Below are 20,863 nucleotides of genomic sequence, written 5' to 3' on the forward strand. Positions count from 1 at the left end.
GGATTACAGTACCCTAAGAGTTCTTTGGTTTTTGTCTTTTAAAATGAATTAAAGAAAAAGATGTACTTTACAGGTCCTCAAGTGATCTTAAATATAAACAAACTTTATTTTGGGAAAAAGGAAAGCATATTTCTAGATTCTTACTACATATGGAAATGATTGCTTTGGGACAGGATCGATTGTGTACAAACAAAGACATCTTTTGGCTTTTTGCTTACCTCTGGTTTAAATATTTTTCTGTATGTTTACAGGCTACCACTGCTGACTGATGTATGGCAGATGTGTAGTTCAAGGTCCTGTGTTTCACACTGGTGGTTCTCAGGAGCTGCAGCCCTGGTATCAGGGAGGAATGAGTATAAGAGGAAAAAAGAAATCAATAAACTATATACCTGAAGAGGGAGAGCAGTTCTGAGTTGAATATGCCCAAGAAGCTTGCTTGTTTTAGGGCAACTCCAAAGTATGCACTTAACAATTACATTTCCTTGGAAGATTTAAGATAATGCAAGAATTTATTTTTTTATAAGTCCCTTACGTTCTGTGAGGAGTGAGTTAAGGAGTCTGTAGCTACAATGAACTACAAGTGATTTGTACATCCTGATGTCAAACACAAAGCCAGCAACTGCTGCTGTTATGTGCCCTGATAAGCTATCGGTTGTACTTTCTCAGCTGCTTTTTTTAACTAGAGTACACTGATCTATTTCTGTATCATTTTATGGTATATATGTTTTTCCTTACTTAATTTTTCTTTTGGTTTCACACTGAAGCAGTTGTGAAAATCTTTGGCCGGTGTCTCCCATCAGAGATTCTTGTCTGCACGTTGCTTCCATGGCCGCAGGAACCCTCAGTGGAGGTGAGCTCAGGCAGAAGGAAGTGCTGAAATAGGTCCATCCAAGCTCAGCGTTGGAATACCAGGATTGTTCTCCAAAAAGTGCTTCCTTCTGGTTTTACTTCTGCTTGGGAAAAAAAAAAAAAGACAATTAATGAGGCATTTAGATAAAAACTCTAAAAACAAATGACAGAACGCCTGGGAGAAATCTCTACAAGATATTTCAGCTGAATAACACTTGAGCCTTTTTATTCCTAGCTGAAAATACAAATTTATTTTTGAACCAAGTTTATATGAAGAAGTGTATCTAATTATGATTGAGGAATGCTGTGTCTCAAAGACAGCAATTAAAGCCAGAACACATTACTTACTCAATGTCATTCATATGCACGCTGACCCATATGCGTGCTGAGTATTGCTCTCAAACTGAATTATATACAGCACAACCAGTGCAGAGCATGGTATCATATATGTATTTTAAAAAAATCAACCTTCTGTCAAAGCCACTTTTGCATTCAGATGGTTATCCTTCTGGGGTATGAATATAATTTTGTATTGCTCTTATGTTCATTCATTGTATTTTTATTATCCGATTTTAAAAGGAATCGATAAATGAAAGTGAGATTATATGAAAACTTTGGATATTTATACTTCAAGAACGCATTAAAAAAACATGTAAATCTTGTGCAATAATGGCTATTTTGACACCAATTTTTCTAAGCGTGGATTTTGCTCATGGATTTTGATGTAGCACGTTAGAAATGTTGCTGACAATGAGAAGAGATTAAGGTCTCAGTGTTCTGATCTTATTACCTCCGGTCAAAACCTGCTTTCTAAAAAAAAGTCAGTCACTGACATGCACACTTGGTAAATAATCACTGCTACAAAGCTTTGGAGCTGCTAGGAAGAAAAGGCCTGATGTGCTGGTGAGTTGGAAGGAAAGACATCACAAAATACATCGGCACTGATAATGGAACGTATTTGTTATTAGATGTCCCTACAATTTTCTACACAGATGTTTAGCTAAAGGTGTTTTGGTTTTTTGTTGTTTTGCTTTGTGTGTGTGAATAGCTGTGTTCATGCAGTCAGCTGTTAGTGGGTCTGTTTTCAAACTGAGGGAAGGAAGAAATTGCTGTAGTGGGTCTATCTAACAAACCACCAATGTCCCAAACTCTGCAATGGTCAATACTTTCTGCCCTAGACTATGCAACAATAGGCTCATGTCTAAAACCTGAGACCAAAACCAAACAGCAGTGACAGTGAGCTATTACCCACCACCACAGCCACTCTTGCAGGCATGTGGCTTTCCCTGAATCGTTTCAGTTTTCATGCACTTAAGTAGGAGAGATCACTGGGGGACAACAAAAGTTAAATTTGTAACTGCGACTGCAAGCTTAGACTGTTTGAAGATCATTATGTTCTGAGGAGACGGGTTATGTGAGAAGCCATTGGGATGCTAAATGATTTTAAAAGGCTTCTCTCATCAATCTGGCATGGATTTCCTTGTTTTCTTGTAAACATAATTGAAATAGCCTCATTCACTACGTGTTCTGAGATATTTCCACGCTATCTTCCTGAATGTCTGTTTGTACCACTTAGCTAATTAGCTTTCAGTTAGCTTCTCTCCAATGCTCATACAGAGTTAACAACCGTTAAGGAGCTAAGATCTGATTCTGGAGCTCCCGGTTGAGCTCACACTGGCTGTGCCCCTCCCCCAGGGCACAGGAAGCACTGCAGCTGGCACAGATGTGAGTTCAGGAGAGCAGGAGTGGCCTCACAGTAAATCCTCCAGCCATCTATTTCTGCATTTCTTTAAGGGCACAGGATGACATTGAACAGTCTGCTAAGATGATTACTGTAAGTCTTAAGCTGGTTGGGCACTTTCGTATGCATTCTCCAGGGAAAGTACTACCACACAGTACTTTCCTGACCTTTCTCCAACAGCGTCAGGAGGAAGCCAGACATTTCCAGCCTGCCTGAAGCTTTTAGGGATCTACAGACTACTCCTGGGTAGCCCAAAGAAGGTAAATTTCCTTCCAGAGCGTGCTGCTATTGCTATCCATGCTCCTTCCCACCAAACTTCCATGTATTTACTACGGTGAGACAGATGTTCTCCCATTGCTCCCACAAGCACTAAACCAGATCTCGCAGCTCCTCATCCAGATGCCTCTTGAATACTGCCAGGGACAGTGATTCCACCACCTCCCTGGGCAGCCATTCCAGTACCTGACCACCCTCTGAGAGAAAAAGGTCTTCCTTATGTCTAACCTAAACCTTCTCTGGTACAGCTTGCAACCATTTCCTCAGGTCCTGTTTGTTGCCTGGGAGAAGAGGCCAAACCCCTCCTCATCACAACCTCCCTTCAGGAAGTTGTAGAGTGCAATGAGGTCTCCCCTTCTCCAAACTAAACAATCCCAGCTCCCTCAGCCGCTCCTCATAAGATTTGTGCTCCAGACCCCTCACCAGTTTCGTTGCCCTTCTCTGGACACGCTCCAGGGCCTCAATGTCTTTCTCGTAGTGAGGGGCCCACAACTGAGCACAGTACTCAAGGTGCAGCCTTAGCAGAGCTGAGTACAGGGGATGATCACCTCCCTGCTCCTGCTGGCCACACTATTTCTAATGCAGGCCAGGATACCGTCGGCCCTCTTGTCCACCTGGGAGGTGCACCTGCAACTCCCACTTACTGCCTGTGTGACTGTGTGAGCATAGCAACTCTTCCTTTGGCTTTGTCAGTGTGAAAGCACAGCGTGCTTTCCCTCAGCGGTCCCCCTGGAGGGAGCAGATGCTCTCTTGGATCGGGGTTCATCGGTTTGTGCGTTTGTAAGCCTTCGGGCCTAAAAGCCCTCGCTCTCCCACAACCGGCTGCCCTCCCACACACGCAGCGTTCCCGCCCACCCGCTCCTGTCAGCGCAGCTCCCCCTCGCGGGCACCGGGTGTCAATGCCCTGCACTTCCGGGGGCCGGGCCTTCCGCTTCCGGGCGCCGCGTCTTTCACTTCCGGGTGAGGCAATGGCGGCGGGTGGCAGCGACCCGAGGACTGCAGATGTGGAGGAGGACGCCTCGCAGCTCGTCTTCCCCAAAGGTGCGCGGCGGGAGGGCCCGGGGCCCAATTCTAAGCGGCCGGTTACAGCTGCAGGTTCTTAGCGTTGATATAACTTGTAGTTTTGATCCACATTTTTTTACGATATTACAATATCGCTGGCTGCCTGGAGCCTGAGTGAGACCTCAGCACGCTAACAGGCTGAATAATTATTCTGCTGAAAACAAAACAAAACTGGAGCTTTAAAAACAAGTGCTGAAGGGCTCCTGGGTTTGTGATAGAGCCCAGTTCCAGCAGTCTGCCGCTATTTTGAGCACACGAGGCCTGTCTTAGCATGTTCAGTTTGCTTTAAGAACACGTCGGAGGTCTTCCAGTACTGTGGGTATCACCCGTGGATGGATGCTACGTGGCTAAATATTTTCTTCTTAGAATCAATCATGCATTGCTTAAGTTCAGCCAAAACTATGTGAAGAAAACATTGCAAAAATATAGGATCATAGAGTTATAGAATCGTAAGGTTGGAAACGACCTGCAAGATCATCTAGTCCAACCGTCTTCCCATCACCATTGGTACCACAAGCACTAAACCAGATCTTGCATCTCCTCATCCAGGTGCCTCTTGAACACTGCCAGGGACGGCGACTCTGCCACCTCCCTGGGCAGCCATCCCAGTACCTGACCACTCTCTGATAAAAAATATGTCAGAAAGCCAGAAATTTGAGGCTGCAAATGTAAAAAGTGTTGTCAAGCAGAGAAGTGGGTTGGATGGCTGCTCAGAATGGTGTAATTTTTATCTGTTTTCAGTGTGGAATTCTGCCCAGTCCTTGGTGAAAGGGCAGCGAACCACACTGTGCTGTTGTTATTTCCCAAAGCTCAGTCACACACACATCACCTATAAGTGGACTTTTTTATCCATGCTTTACTTCTTTCAATGCTGATGTTTGCTTGTTCAAACGTAGAATTCGAAACTGCAGAAACTCTGCTGAATTCAGAAGTCCACATGCTTCTTGAGCATCGGAAGCAACAGAATGAGAGCGCGGAAGATGAGCAGGAGCTGTCAGAAGTCTTCATGAAAACTCTGAATTACACAGCGCGCTTCAGCCGCTTCAAAAACCGCGAGACCATCGCCAGTGTTCGTAGGTGGGTGGAAGGTTTAGGAATTTGATGTGCAAAGCTGGTGTTGTTTTATGGAAGTGACGTTTATGACGTTTCCTGATTTGGACCGCTGTAGCTCTGAATCTTGTCTTTCTGGAGAAGCAAGAAATTTGATCGCTGTGTTTTGAGGAGCACTGTGCCCAGTCTCAGTTGGGCCTGCTGAGCTTTCCTTGTTTAAAAGACAGCATATTTCAGTGAGCAGGAGGGTTTTCTAGGCTATTTGTAGTGTAATTCTGGGGTCTTCCCACAGCTGTGGCTTTGTTTTTACCTAATCAATAGTACCTAATCAAGTAATAGGCATTTCTTCCTTCAAAAAACTTGAATGCAGTGTCAAGAAGCAGAGTAAAAGAGAGAGTTGTATGTTATCTGTTTGGTTTGTTGTTCCTTTGCTTATCAATCTTGCTTGCAATTTCACCAAGTTGTTGTCTTTCCTTACAGCTTGCTGCTCCAAAAAAAGCTCCATAAATTTGAATTGGCGTGTTTGGCCAACTTGTGTCCTGAGACTGCTGAGGAAGCCAAAGCTTTGATTCCTAGGTGAGCATGTGTATGTACCGAAAAGAGTGTTGTGTACTTTCCTGTGCTCTAAAGCTAGCTGTGGACAGACACCTTCTCCACAATCCAACTCTTTTGATAAGAAAACTTTCCATTTTGGTTTTTCTTTACTTACCCACTGGTCTGACAGTGAAGCAATCCAAGTATTCCTAATGCACATCAGATAACATTTAATGGATCAAGAGTGATAGAATTGTAGAGTTGGAAGTGATCTTTGAAGGTGATCTGCTCCAACTCCCCTGCAATAAAGAGGTACATCCACAGCTGGATCAGATTGCTTGGAGCCTGGCCCAGCCTGGCCTTCAATGTCTCTAGAAGTGGGGCTTCCACCACATCTCTGGGCAATGGCTTAAACTGGAGTTCCCAGCTGTGTTTGTTGTTTTTTTTTTCCGTTGTTATTGTTGGAGCAAACAACAGAGTGTCCCTATGAACCGCTGGGTGAATAATGTACAGATGGGGCAGAGAGATCTTCCAGTATCATCTCTTGATTTGTTACCTCATGCCCTGAGATAGATGAGGAATGAGACACCCATCTGAAGTACAGTTTTTTCCTTGTATGCTAAGATTTCATAGAATCATAAAATCTTGTAAGTTGTAAACACGTTTCTTGAATACCTCCACAAAAAAGTGACCCCACTTCCCTGGGCAGCCTGTTCCAATACCTAACCACCCTTTCTGTGAAGAAATTATTTCTAACCTAAACCTCCATTAGTGCAACTTGAGCCTGTTTTATCACATTCTTCATAGCGAGTCTGGACTGGCTTATGAGTATGAGGCCAAGGGGTCTGGTTAAGCCTACACCTGGGTTGCCCTTTTGATTGCTTCCTGATTGCTCAGGGCCATGATTTTGCTCAGGGCCATGATTTAGCAGATGGTTGTTAGAGTTAGGGTAGTATGGTTAGGTCATGGTTGGTCTCGATTATTTTTAAGGTCTTTTCCAACTGGAGTGATTTTATGATTCTATGATTACAATGACTTGAAATCATTGTGCAGGAAGTTCTGGAAATGATGGAGTTCTGCCACTTAAATAGGAGGCTCTGCATGGGTGTCTGAAATGAATTCAGAAGGGAGCGGTTCTAAAAGCTTTAATGCATCCTTGTTGTTCTTACCTTGCAGCCTGGAGGGCCGATTTGAAGATGAGGAATTACAGCAAATTCTTGACGACATTCAGACCAAACGCAGCTTCCAGTACTAAAGGTGACCCTCAACCCCTCCAAATGAGTGGAAAAATCTGAGAACTTTGTTTCTCTGCCCTCTGTACCAATCCAGCTCCCGGGCTGAGCAGTGGATAAAGGGAGCTCCAGCACTGTCATACACTCCAGTGTACTGGAGGTCATTGCAGTCCTCTTGGTTTGATAAGAATGCCTGCATTGTGAGTGCACAAGAATTTGAAAAATCTTTTCTTGGTGGCTCAAATATTTGTTTCTTCCAGATTCTTCTCCCTGATTTGGGAATTCCGTACGTGTTTCTATTTTTTAGCAGAAATGTCAACCTGTTTGGTTTTTTTGTTTGTTTTCAAAAAGAGTGTGGACACTTACTCTTGACTCCTGGGCGGAATCAAGTCCCACTGTCTTTCAAATGGTTTCATCAGCACGGTGGACTTTTACAAGCTCAATTATTTTGTATTATTGCTTAGCATAAATTAAAATATATTTCTAATTAAGGTCTTGTGTTTTGTAAACATTACGTGCATATTCTGACTTACAGAGACCTTCTCAATAAACTGATTGGCCTGGAAGAAGGAAAACACAGGAAGAAGAACTGGGACAAACACCAGTGTGGGTGCCAGGTGACTGTTCTGCTGATGTGTGGAGTTCCACTGATGCAAAAGGGAAAGAAATCGGATTACTCTGTTATTTCAGTTCTTACTGAGCCAGCAAACCTGATTAACCACCACAACTGTTGCAGGACCCAAATAATTATAGCTAAGGAGCACAAAGCCAGGCAGCAGAGTGAGCCTAACTTTGGCAGATCCCTGCAGCCCCTTTTGGCACTGGGAATGCCCCCCAGCTGCTGCTCCTGCTGTAATTCACAATACCCTGCAGTGTATTTCTGGCATTTCAAGGCATTTTCATCTCTGAAACACGAGTTCTCGTACTTTCATGAGAACTTCTGTTGCTCAAAAGGAGAAACCTCCCTCGCCACCAAAGCTTTGGAGCAGAAGGGAGCGGGGGGGACTGGGATTCCTCGCCGAGGCTCCGCGGGACGTAGCGGCTCACCGCTCAGCTCGGCTCCTTCGGAAGGGCGCCGCGCATGCGCACACCTATTTGTGAGTCCAGCCGCGCGGGTCTGCCGTGAGGGCCGCCCGACTTCCGGCCGCGCATGCGCACGCTGCGGAGCAGCGGGAGGCTCGCGGAAGCGGCGCGCGCATTCCTCCTTGCGCCTGCGCAGTGCCCGCGGCCTGCCCGCCGCCGAGCGTCTCGACGTGGGGCGCGTGCGCCGCCCCTGGCGCTGGTGGGGGCAGGAAGATGGCGGCCGGCCGCGGCGGGGGATCGTGAGGCGGCGGCGGCTGCTTCCGGGGCCGGAGGGACGAGGCGAGACGAGCGGCGGGGCGCGAGGACGCGGTGCGAGACGCCGGCTGGACGGTGAGCGCGGCCGGGCGCGGGGCGGGGCGGGGCGGGCGAGGGGAGCGCGGTTCCCTCCGCCATTTTTAGGCCGCGGCCCAGGAGCGGGGCGGGAGGCCGAGCGGGAGGGAACGGCGGGACCCGGCCTCGTCTACCTGCGGGGTTCGGGTTCGCCGGGCGACGGGCAGCGCTCCGCTCCCATGTGCTGTGTGCGCCTGCCGGGGGCCCGTCTGCAGCGCGCGTCCGGCTCCGATCGGAATCGCGCTGTTCCTCCTTGGGCCTGCGGGGTGCCGGGCGGGCACCGCTCGGAGGTGGGGCTCTGCGGGGCAATGCGGGGCTCTGCGGGCCGGCACAGCCACGTGCAGCAGGCGCCTACCTGCCCAGGGAGGTGGGTGCGATGGTGGTGATTTCTCAGTAAAAATGAGTAGTGATGATCTCTTAAAGTGTCTTTTTTTTTTTTTTTTTTTCTGCTGGAGGCAACTCGCTAAACTTGGTGAAAGCGGGCATTGTTTCTCCCTTGCTGACTCTTAGCTGTTTCTTTATGATTAGATAACTGTATACCTTGAAATACAGTATTTTGCAGCAGTGATAACTCATGTGAGCGTTTCTGTCTTACAAAAGCTGCCATAGGTAAGTAGTTCTGTACCCCTGGCTCTGTGCCTCATTACGTCTTTAGTTGCAGTTTGTGGGTAGTGGGTGGGAATGCGTTGGTGAGCTTCAGTCCTTCGTCCTTCTTGCAGCAGATTTCTATCCTTTTGTACCTGCCTTAACTCAAAACTGTTATTGCAGTTCCACATGTGTATTTGCCAGAGAGTTTACAGTATGCAATCAAGATTGTGTCAGAGTACTCAAGGTTTCTTCCTTCTCAATTATTTGTCTGCAAAATTGAATTCTGAACCTTTTGTTAAAATATACTAATATATCAGTATATAGTAATAAAATTTCTATTTACACTCAACTTCTTAACATCTTGTTTAGTTGTGCTGTAGTATTTCTAATGGGTAGCTATGAAATTCTGGTGAAAAAACATTTTATTTAAACAGCTTCGGCATGGTAAGACCAATTTGGCATGTCTTTAATTGATTAGTTGTTGGCATTTTTGGAGTTCTCTGCCCAGCTGCTCTAGAACTTGGAAGTTGGGCCTTGACCTGTCTCCGTAGGACCGTTTCAGAAGCTAATGGAATTACCATATTGAGTCAGTTTTGATAAGGACTGAAAAACTGGGGATGTGTGAAAAATGTTTAAGCTATAGAGAATTGACTGATATTATCTAGTGTGTATTTACCATAGGATTACAGGATCGCTTGGGTTGGATGGGAATTGAAAGCCAGAGACTCCTCCCCCAGCTCAGCTGCCTGGCCCGGAGCACCTCCAGGGATGGGGCAGCCACACTTCTCTGAGCAGCAGTGTCAGTATCTAAATGTCCTCTAATCTAATGAACGAGTTCAGAGGAGGACCTTGAAGATGATCAGAGGGCTGGAGCACCTCTCCTGTGAGGAAAGGTTGAGGGAACTGGGCTTGTTTAGCTTGGAGAAGAGAAGGCTGTGGGGAGACCTCATTGTGGCCTTCCAGTACTTGAAGGGAGCGTATAAACAGGAGGGGAACGGCTGTTTGTGAGGGTGGACAGTGATAGGACAAGGGGGAATGGTATTAAACTGAGACAGGGGAGGTTTAGGTTGGATATGAGGAGGAACTTTTTCACTCAGGGTGGTGAGGCACTGGGACAGGTTGCCCAAGGAGGCTGTGGATGCCCCATTCCTGGAGGCATTCAAGGCCAGGCTGGATGTGGCTCTGGGCAGCCTGGGCTGCTGGTTGGTGACCTGCACACAGCAGGGGGTTGGAACTGGATGAGCATTGTGGTTTTTTTCAACCCAGGCCATTCTGTGATTCTCATAAACTCCTTGAGCTGCTGAAATCTTCTAATTAAAGTTACTCACAGTGTCAGTCCTTCAAATATGACGCTTGATCTTTCAAGCTGTAGAAGAATGGCAGCTACAAAGCAGCAGTAACCATTATCCTGTAAAAACATTAGAATTGAAAGCCTATGCTGAGCACGAGAAGTAATAATGTGAGCGTTGTAATTGAGCTTGGGACACAGGTAGTTTGCTGTAGCAGAAAGAAGCTTTGGTCAGGGCAGGGAGTGAGCGAGCTTCTGTCTTGTTCCCATCCCTCACAGATGCTTCACTCTTCTGAGTGACTTAAAAAATAAATATACTGGAGAATACTTTTGCTTGTGTAGGGATGTGGAAAAGTGCAGTTTAACTTGTTAGTGAGGTAGTTCCGTGTGAAATATTTCATTTCTTGTGGCTGCCAGCTGCAGCATTGTTACCTAGGAAATTTCTGTAGTTTGTTTGTTGAAAGTGGAAAAAATAGTAATTCCAACCTTGCACAGATACTGCTGTAGCTGATACTTTAGGGAGCTGATATCTCTGCACAGGAATGTTCTGAAAACAAGGTGAAAACTTCAGCTGTTCTGCATATGTGAGTTTTATATACTTGTTGTGTTTTCCTCCATTATATTATATCATTTTGTTATTGAAAATTTAATGCAGAGTAGAAGTAACAGAAGCACAGTTTTTGCTGGTGTAGTTAATGAAAAAAAAATCATTCACAACCAAACTTCAGGTAAACTGAATGATTTTAGAGCTTGATAATAGGGCGAGGAAGTGGGGAAGTCTTCAAAACAATTAAAGCTGTGATATGATTGGAGATTTCCTCCCTTACAGAGAATCTCTAAAATTAAGAGCAGAAAGGTAGACAGCTGCTTGCTGAACACTTGTGGGATTATATTTTATTGTCTATTTCGCTTCATTTTTGAGAATTCATGACCCCAGGACCGTGTAAGACTTAAGGGTGTTTGTTCTTAGAATCACAGAATCACAGAATGGCCTGGGTTGAAAAGGCCCACAGTGCTCATCCAGTTCCAATCCCCTGCTATGTGCAGGTCCCCAGCCACCAGACCAGGCTGCCCAGAGCCACATCCAGCCTTGCCTTGAATGCCTGCAGGGATGGGGCATCCACAGCCTCCTTGGGCAACCTGTTCCTTGCTCCCTAGCGCTTAGAAACAAGTTGGTGTGTGATGGAATTTCATTTCTGGTTCAACCTGCTCCCACAGCCTGCCTGGGTGAGCCAGGTGTTCTCTTGTGAAACTCAAAATGTGATATGAAGTATATATTTACACCATTATTTTTGATAGCAATCTCGGTGTAGACAATGCATGCACTGTGGTATGAAGTGCTGGTTAAAATTGTTTCTCAATTTGTGGCAGGGTAATAAAAATTAAGAGTTTATAGGGAAAAGGCAAGGCCTCGGTGTGTTATGGCATGGGGAAGCTTGCACTTGTATGAAGGATGTTATCAGAGAAGCAACGATGAGTTCCAGCTCTTCATTGCTTTGCATTGCATTTTTTTTAAGTGCATACATCAGGTTTCTTTCTGTTGTCTGAAGGGGATTTGGTTTAATGAAAACATAAATCCAATTCCCAACAACTCAACACAGAATTTAAAAGTAACCACCAAACCCAAACAGTCGTACTTTCAAATACTTGAAGCCCAAGTCTGGATGTACGAGTTTAAACCTACCAAGCTTGATCCTATTTTTTTTTTTTGTATGCTTTCCTTGCAGTTTGCACTAGAATGATCACAGCTGTGAACGCTCTGAATATGGAGTTATACTATAGGCCCAATTATTTTACACATGGAAACAAGCTACTGATAGTGGTTGGTTTTTTTCTGATAGTGCTACTCTGCACCAAAGTATGAAAAGAAATAGGATTCTGTGTATTGAGAATGGCCAGAGCAGATCCTTCTGTGCCCACCAAGCTACAAACTTGTTTTTTGCTTAAAAAATCAACTAAAAAATCTCATGTTCATAAAGATGTCCTGTTGATCAGGAAGGGTAAGTGCCACTTCCATAGTATGGGATAGTCTATTAATGAATTGTGTTGAGTAACTTACAAAGAAATGTGGTCAGGAATTGGGGCTGTTCTGCTCTAGGCCTTTATTTCTGTATTATTTTTGTCACAATTTCTCTCTTCTGTAGGAAGAAAGACTTACTGCACAACATCAAACCTTACTGTTAAATCACCCTGCTAAAACTTGCTGCACTCAGGTATTTCAGAAAGTTACATGGGAGTGTTCAGACACGTGAATAGAGCAGAGAAAGTATGAGCAATGTTTTTGTATTCCTCAATCATAAATGAAATAATCTCTTCCTCTCTGTGTTTGCATGTTGTGACAAATGACCTGTCAAATGCTCACGTGTTCATCTGCAACTTTATTTTTTTCATTTAAACATGGTGTTTTTTTCCATACCGTTCCTAAATCGAAACACTTCTCATTTTCTGTGCACTTCTAATTAGTGAGCTCATCTTGATATGAAGAGCAGTGTTTGTTGTGACTTCATTACTGTTATGTTATCAATTTCTGCTATAATGAAATGTGCTGTTTACCAAGACAAAAAGAAAAATTAACTGTTGGCTGTTTGTAATCTGTGGAGTTACGAATTTGGTGTAACCTACAACTTCATTTACTTTTAAAACTAAAAACCAATCAAAAAGGGTGTTCTCATGCCTCTGTTCTCTTGGTTCTGGAGTCCTTGCCCTGTCCAAGCAAGCGTATAGGGAGAGCCTTTCTCTGAGCAAAACGATGGCCTTTTTGGTGACTTGTAATAATCTGTCAGTTCTGTTCTGGTCTGCGTCTCACAAACGTTGGTTTTGGAAGGGCTGAGTGGTGGGGAAGGAAGTGGTGGTGCCAGTCAGCCACCTCTGCAGCAGCCGCAGTGCTGCACTCAGTGACTGCTCTGTGCCTTGAGAATTCTTGTCTTAGTTTATACAGCAGCAAAATCCACTCTTAGGAAAGAGCATCCCTAAATGCTTGAGATCATCGTGGATGTTGAGTGCCAATTTTAGTTTAAGGTCATAAAACGTGGATTTTGAGCTGCCTGTAGTCACTGCCTGCAGCTTTACCTGGAAGCAGCTGCCTGAGGCGAGCAGTAGGGCAGGGTGGTTTTGCAGCTAACAGTAGTGATATGTTGAAACTGAGGGGTTCTTTTACTGAGGCTGCTCTATGTGCTTCCATGTGACCACACAGGTGCTTGAATTAATCCCTGTTTCTTTGGTTTAAATAGTTGAGGTTTCTTTTAAATCGTTTCCCCTATTCAAAAAGAAACATGATATGAAAGCAAATATGAACGTGTTGCTTTTTAAAGGGAGGCCAGAAACTGGGTTGCAAGCAGTCCTGTAGTATGTTATGTATTCAGTATAATTTGGCATTCATTATGAAGCTTTGGCATCTCAGCGATTTGAATTCTGCTGTGTTGTGAGTGTTCATCAACAACTTGGAATCTGGCAGGAGCTGTGATGTGAAATGCTGCAGCTCCAGCTGATGCAAAGGCTGCACCGAGAGCCCCAGGTGTGTGCTGTCCTGCCTCTGCCCTGCCATCCTCCTGCTGGATGTTGGCAGCCATATAGCTGCTGCTGTAGCCTGGCAAGGTGCTCGCCCCTGCTTCTGCTCCATTCTGTTCTCTGCCTGGAACTCCTTAGTAAGTTAGCTGCGATGCTGCTCTGCAGTTTGACCATTAGCAACAAAGGTCTCCTGATACAGTAGTTCTGAGTGAGCGGCCAGCCTGGTCTCACAAATATTTGTACTGCTGTAACAAAGGGTAAAACAGGGCATCGATGGCTGTGGGCAAGGCTGGACTTCAGTGGGTGTCAGTGGGTTTTGGGTTGGGGTCACGTTGTGACAGAACTTCACCTCAGCAGTCCTTGAGCATCTTCCCACTGTGCTGAAGCTCACAGAGTTGTGTTTAAATGGTGTGATCAGGTCACACGTTCCATCGTTGTCCCCCTTCCCTCAGCCAAAACCTGCTGACTTTGCAAATGCCTTTCTTTCTGTTGGGGCATCTTTGTAAGCAAACCTGCACTTCTTTGCAGAGACTTCTTTAACACAAGAAAGATCATAGATGGACCACATCTGCAAGTAGGAGGACTGCAGGCTGTTTAGGTGTTAATATAGAATACTTATTTTCAAGTGTTTGTGTAGTTCCTAAATTATAGAGCTGGGAGTTAAACCCATGCTTGAGTCAGCCATCACGCCCTGTTTTGCAATTTCTTTCTACTGGTGGATGTAAATGTTTTTCTCTCAGCAGATCTAGGGCTAATAAATAAGCCTGATCTTTTTCTAGTAATACGTTCTGTGGAGCCTTGAACGCTATCACTGCCAAGCATTCTGTACAGCAGGTTGAAAATACTGGCCTCAGCAGTTGCTGGAGTGCTGCTTTTGCTGATGCTCTCAAGGCAGGTGATAGGAGGGAGAGAAAGGCCAAGGGATTTCAGGCCTTGGGAGGTGGTGCTTTTCAGAACTGCACCTCTGGGCTGTCCCTGTCCCAGGGAGCCTGGCTGTTCTGTAACAGGGGAGATCTTACACTGCAACCCTTGCACTTTAGAAATCAGTTGAGAACTGCTGTGTGTGGATTTGCATTTTCTTTACTGAGAAATGTGTTGGTAGAGAACAAATGTGCGTGCTTTTCTTGAACACTACTGAATAGAAACATGCAAAGGCTACTTACTAGAGAAGTTGAAATGTGGTTGTGGAGCAGTGTACATCAATTAGATGTGCAGTCTTTGTATTCACAATGAGAGGCCATAGAATTCATTTCTGGAAGAGACGGCTGTGTAATTTCAGTTAAAAAAGCAAGTGTATTTCTAATTCATGTTTGTTAACGCTGTTCTGACTTCTGAACTTAGTGTTGAGTAAAAATGAAGCAATGCTGTTCTGTTAGTGATTATCATGTAACCTCGTGAACCAGGCCTGGCTCGCCTGGTGCTGAGCTAGCAACATGAAGGGCCTCGAGAAAGTAAGAAATCAATGGCTGTGCATAGTTGACTTTTCCAGTGCAGCCAGAATGTTAAATTCATCTTTGAAGATTGTGCTCTCATTTTCTTCCTTTGAGAAACAGTGAGTATGGAAAATGAGTGACCTAAGAGGTGTAGATTCTTTATTCTGTATGAAAGGGTCATACCATCCCAGAAATACAGCTTGAGAGAATTTTTTCAAAAAGTGGAATGTCTTAAAAATCTGGAATTAGTTATGTAGGGGATCAGCTGTGCAAGCATGTAGTATGTATTTCTTTCATCAGTACAGAAAGTGTTCCAGTATTTAATGTCCATTTATATAGGGGGATCTCTACTCTGGCTGTGTTTTAAAACAGACATCTCAAACAAAACTTCTAGAACTGCTCAAGAAATACGACACAGACTTTCAAACATGGAATATATAAATTGTAAAATAATTGTCATTTTTGTTGCTACTGCAGGGTTGTTCCTCAGAAGGCAACTTCCAGCACAAGTAGCAGCAAGCAGTGCTTACCTCTTGGTTTTCTACAGCAAACTGATGCAAAAGCTAATTTTCCATGTATGCTTGACTTAATCTTCACTGAAGCAGGTATCATAAAATCTTAGAATGGGTTGAAAAGGAGCACAGTGCTCATCTCATTTCAACCCCCTGCTATGTGCAGGGTTGCCAGCCACCAGACCAGGCTGCCCAGAGCCACATCCAGCCTGGCCTTGAATGCCTCCAGGGATGGCTGCTCACAAGAGCTGAGTAGAGGAGGACAATCACCTCCCTGTCCCTGCTGGCCACCCCTTTTTTTGTGTGTGTAATAATTCAGAAATCTTTTCTTTCATTGTTTCTGTAATTATTTTGTGTGTGTTTGATTGCTGGGGTTTTGTGAATGTGTGTTTTTTATATTGTTGTTTTTTTTTTCATTTGTTTTTCAACTACTGTGACCCAGCAGTAAGTCAGCAGTCCTGCAGGGAGGTGACGGGTTGGAATTGCCAAAGCAGGGCCCTTCAGAGGGTTTTTTTAGCAGCATTGTGTGATTTGGTAAAGTTTGAGCCGTCCTCTCCAATTGTGGTGTGTCCCTTCAATGGGTGTGCTGGAAAAATACCTTCTTAGGTACTGTTACAGCAATAGCATGAGGCAAACTGTCATAGGTCATTTATTCTGGAGTGTGGCTGCAGTAGTGCCCACATCTTGTCCTATAATGACTTCATGTTCTGTACCTAGCCTGGGTGTGCTGGGCTGCAGCTCTGGCTCACAAAGCTGCCCTGCACAGTGCTTCTGCTCCTGCCTGTGACTTGGTTAGGCTGCAGATGGGTGTTTTAACATTCAAACACATTCCTCAGCCACAACTAAATAAGAGTTTTTAAGCCTTCTTACAGTTCTTCACGTGATCTCAGATGATAGTGCTGCTTTGCTTCCTCCTGCTGCTCCATCTGGGCTTCAGTTTCTTACTAGTGGAAACATAATAGCTTTTCTTCTGTGTTTATTTAAAAAGAAACTGGTATGGCAAGCAGTGCTACTTTGTCAGAATTAACACTAAGGGATGGTTCCTTAGGTTTTATGGTAGATTTTTGCAACGCTTTTTCTTTGCATTGAACATTTGTTTTCATATAAAAGCTGTATGAGTTACAGAGCAGTGTGCCAAGCACTCAGTGGAGAGGCTGTGAAAGGCCAATCCTCCCAGCAAGTTATAATTTACTCATTTCCAAGTCTTAGTGAAAAGGCTTTGATGTTTTCAACATTGTGAAGGACTCTGATACTCAACTTTAATGTATTAAATATGCACGTTTCTGTTTCCTATTGCAAACAATATCAAGCTGGTATTAGATTGCATAGACTTCATCAGAATCTGGGCAGATGGTTTCTGAATCAGACCCCAGTTGCTGTGTGTCCCTGGTTCTGTTTCACCCTGTAAACTGAAGGCCTTCTGGTCCTTCTTCCTTCCACTGATCGCAAAGTTCTCCAGACTTGTGATAGGATTTCCGTGACTTTATTTCCCATTCTCTGCTGTTTGTTTTTTAAATCAAGGACTTGAGTCTGTTATTAAGTTGTCTCTTGCCAGGAGCAAAGCATGAACAAATGGAAGCAAAATGGCAGATTCTTCCATCTGTTGCCTACATTGTAATTTCTCTCAAGAATCCAGCAAGCTTCCAATCTTCTGCGTGATGAGAAGGGAAGATAATAACCTGGTGGTTCTGTGATTTAAAAGTCAGATTTGGTTTCCTGATAGGTGGGTAGCTTCAAATTGTGGCCACAGGTATTCAGCATGAGAAAAAACGGGGTGGTATTTTGGTCAGTCGTGGTGCTGTTGTATTGGTGACTCACAGTAGGAAAGTCTGGGTTGTAAGATAAATGCAGCTCTTGTCAGATGCCGAGCAGGAGTTGGGACAAAGAAATTAATTAGTAGTTCAGAGAGGAAAAATATTGTCTTACTTTTAAATAGTGATTAAAATACTGGAAGTACACAGAACAGTCAGAATAGCAGCATAGAGTACAGCAGCACACCAGATCTCGTGCATCTTGTAGCCGAGCTGTTGTGCAGCATGGCAAACATTGAAGATGCTCAGAACTTGCATTGAGAGAGTCCCTTCTGTTGGGTGCAGGAGGGGAGTTGTGGTGGGACTCCTTACTTGTCAAAACAGTTTTCTCTTTTGTGGTGGAGGTGGTGAAGCAAGATGTGTCCCTGAGTCCCGTGAACTGAAGTGTTTTGGTTTTTAAAGATGCATTCAAACACTGCTGTATGTATGTCGGTTCTGAAATGAATCAGGGATTTTTAGTTTGAGCATAAAATGAGCTGTGCTCAATATACTGGATAATATGTTATGTACTTAGCACCAGAAAAACAAAGTTTGAAGAAAGTGTTAATTGCATGTGTAACTTACATGCAGCTAAACTGACTCAACTCTTCAAGGATCTCAGGCTGCAAACCCTGGGGGGCTCTTTCAGTCCATTTATTTCCTCATAGCCCATTCTCCCTTGGGCTTTCAGATGTCTTCATTTCAAATTGCCTGCACGGTCTCTCTAATATCCTAGGAGGTCACAGGCTTAGTGTTTGCATGTAAAACTTGTTAAGTGTGGGGCTTCTTTTGTCCATTAAATATTGACACTTGCTGTTCCTCCTGCAGAAAATAAACCTGGAGTCAAAACCTGAATCAAAATAATCACATTTTTCTAGGTCTTGCTCACTGTACAGTGATTTTTTTTTTTTATTGGGATGTTTAAAATGTTACTCTGCCCTTTCAGACGTTGTACCATTTGCATGTGTGTGTTTGGGCTGTGTTAGAAGCACAGAGGCTTTAACATTGCGGTGAAATGGATTGTGAGAGTACAGAGCTGAAATGAAGGGGGAAGAAAACTTAGCAGTGTAGTAACAAAATGAAACCAAAATATTTCAGGCCTCTCCAAATAAAAAGAGGTGGTCGTGCCCTTTGGGCAGAGTACTTCATTTTGGTGTCACCAATGATTACTTCATCAACTTCTCTATTTCTTTGTGAAGAGTAAGAGGTGTATTTTTGTTTTATGTCTCCTGTTGGGATTCAAAAAGCTGCCCTATGCCTCCCTCTCACTTAACGTGTTCAGAATCTACATCCCATTCTAGGAAAGTACTTTTCACAAATGAAATACAGTGGTGAATGAATGCTAATGTGTATTAGGAGTATATTTAAAGGTGGTAGAGTCCTAGAGAACTCTTGGGAAAATGTTGCTTGAAAAGGGTGTTGTATAATGTAGGTATTTTTGTCTTTAGTTTTGTATTTTCGAGGCCTGTGGTAATTAAAGAGTGTATTCTCCAGTGAAAGAAGGGCCATACTGCTCTTAGACATCAGCTAGGCACAGACCTGTAAATTCACATATCAAAGTCATGAGATGATTTGGGTTGGAAAGGTCCTTAAAGCCCTGCAGTTTCCAGCCCCTGCCATGGGCAGGAATTATGGCTCTGTACCTCTTTCCAGGCCAGGCTGCACAGGGTCCCATCCAGCCAGGCAGGAATAGGACGGGATAGTAGTTTCTAACTATCACTGCACTCCCTGACAAAGAATCTCTTCTCACCATTCCTGAAACCTCAGTACTTAAAGTACCAGAAAGCTGCTACAAGGTCTCCTCAAAGCTTCTCTTAAGCCCGACTCTCAGCCCATCTCCATAGGAGGAGTGCTACAGTCCTGACTACCTGTGGACTGTCCCCAGCTGCTGGGGGCATGAGCTGAGTGCAGTACTGCAGGTGAGGCCTCATGACAGCAGAATAGAGGGGGGCAGTCACCTCCCATGCCCTGCTGGCCATGCTGCTTTCGATGCAGCCCAAGACTCTGTTTGGCATTCTGGGCTACAGATGCTGCTAACTTACATTCATGGTTTTGTCCACCAACACTTCCATGTCTTTCTCCTCAGGGCTGCTCTCCATCCAGCCTGCATTTGTGTTTGGGATTGCCTCGATCACAGGGCAGCACCTTGTGCCTGGCTTTGTTGAGCTCACGAGGGCCCACCTGGGGGCTGTGCAGGTCCCTCTGGCCAACAGCCCTTCTCTCCAATGTGCTGATGGCACTTTATCTGTCCAGAGTCTATGATCTATAAAAATACTGTTTAAAAAGTCATAGAAAGTGTTGACGGAATTGAGATTCCCAAGAACCTCAAACACAAACAATTTTCAGACCTAAGGTTGTAAATCTGCTTAAATGTTTTCCCAAGTAAATAGGAAATTGATCAATCCCTTGAACTACTTTGTGTTTCAAATAAATATATTCCTTGCTAGATCTGTAAATTAGCATTCTTGTTTCTTCTTCGTATTTTTCCTGTTTTCACAGTGGAATTTCCTTCTGTACTATGAAAGGAGAATGTTTGGCAGTGTCTTGCCTTCTTCTGTGAAGTTTGATGGCACTGTATTATACTTGGTCTGATTTATTTGGTCTGAAGTGTTCATCTAGATGTACTTACAGAGTTCTTAATCCAGAAGTGAAATGCAGAGTATGTTTTATCAGAGATGGCTATTTGGCGTGGGGTTTTTGCAGTCAGAAGAATGTTACTGAAAGGAAATAAAGCAGTATCTGTACCTTGTACATGTAAGAGTTGTGCTTGTCTCATGGAAGGAAATAGGTGTTGCTGGTGCATTGAGCAATAACCCCGTTATGCTGACTTTGCACTGTTGTTCTTGTCTTGTACTTTCTGCCTGGGAAAGCTGACGTAGCTCTTCTGTTAGTGATGTTTCCATTCAATCTCCTGGTCCATGTTTCAGACTCCACTGTCCTATTGCCATGCAAATAATTACTCTTAATCTTCACTGTATAACAGTGAGAGTGTTTGCTGTAAAACTTGCTAATGCAGACTTGAAGAAACAGAATTTGGATTCATTCAGGAAATGTTCAGTACTTGTTTTCCTTTGTCTCTGAGCCATTTCAGCAGGTAGTCTTTCAAGCTGCAGCATGTTGTAGTGGAGAGAGGAGGGTAGGAGAAGCTTTGCTTACCTTCTTCCCAAGAATGCAGTTAGCTTTCTTAGCAGCTGAAGCTGCTCTTCAGCTTGGTGTCTGCCAGGACTCCAGGCCCATTTCTGCAGTGCTGCTTCCCAGCTGGATACCCCAGCATGTCCTGGTGCTGGACATGTTTCTCCTCCAGTGCAGGGCTCTGTGCTTCTGCCTGCTGGGCTCAGCTCCCTCTGTGCAGTCACCCACACTCTGCCCTGATGTCCAGGTTGTTAAGGAAGATGTCAAACAACCTGCATTTGGTGTTGGAAAATCCTGCTCTTGGTTCTGTTGATGTGTGCACCTACCCCACAGAAACAGGCTGAGAGAGCTGGAGATCTTCAGGCTGGAGAACAGAAGGCTCCAGAAGGACCTTACAGTGGCCTTCCAGTACCTGCAGGGGGCCAAGGAAAGCTGTGAAGGGACTTTCTGTAAGGA

General features: G+C 44.4%; 2 protein-coding genes and 1 long non-coding RNA gene across 3 annotated transcripts in view; 2 read left to right on the top strand and 1 right to left on the bottom strand.

The window, feature by feature from the left end:
• Positions 1-16: 16 nt before the first annotated feature.
• Positions 17-8,499, bottom strand: LOC109369478 (uncharacterized). The gene is made up of 3 exons (XR_014885465.1): positions 8,292-8,499; positions 736-950; positions 17-333 (listed from the first exon to the last, which is right to left on the bottom strand). It is a non-coding gene; the product is annotated as an uncharacterized LOC109369478 (long non-coding RNA).
• POLR2D (RNA polymerase II subunit D) lies at positions 3,794-7,235 on the top strand. The gene is made up of 4 exons (XM_003208947.5): positions 3,794-3,907; positions 4,825-5,005; positions 5,459-5,554; positions 6,689-7,235. The coding sequence occupies exons 1-4, from the start codon at positions 3,835-3,837 to the stop codon at positions 6,765-6,767; spliced, it is 429 nt and encodes a 142-aa protein (XP_003208995.1). The 5' UTR covers positions 3,794-3,834; the 3' UTR covers positions 6,768-7,235.
• Positions 7,935-20,863, top strand: part of WDR33 (WD repeat domain 33) — a 63,072-nt gene continuing 50,143 nt past the window's right edge. Inside the window, exon 1 of the mRNA XM_085232893.1 lies at positions 7,935-8,157. The gene's annotated coding sequence lies outside the window, so the exon portion shown is untranslated. The remainder of the gene's footprint in view (positions 8,158-20,863) is intronic.

This window comes from Meleagris gallopavo, chromosome 11 (genome assembly GCF_905368555.1).
Source record: "Meleagris gallopavo chromosome 11, MGAL_WU_HG_1.1, whole genome shotgun sequence".
Taxonomy (NCBI): domain Eukaryota; kingdom Metazoa; phylum Chordata; class Aves; order Galliformes; family Phasianidae; genus Meleagris; species Meleagris gallopavo.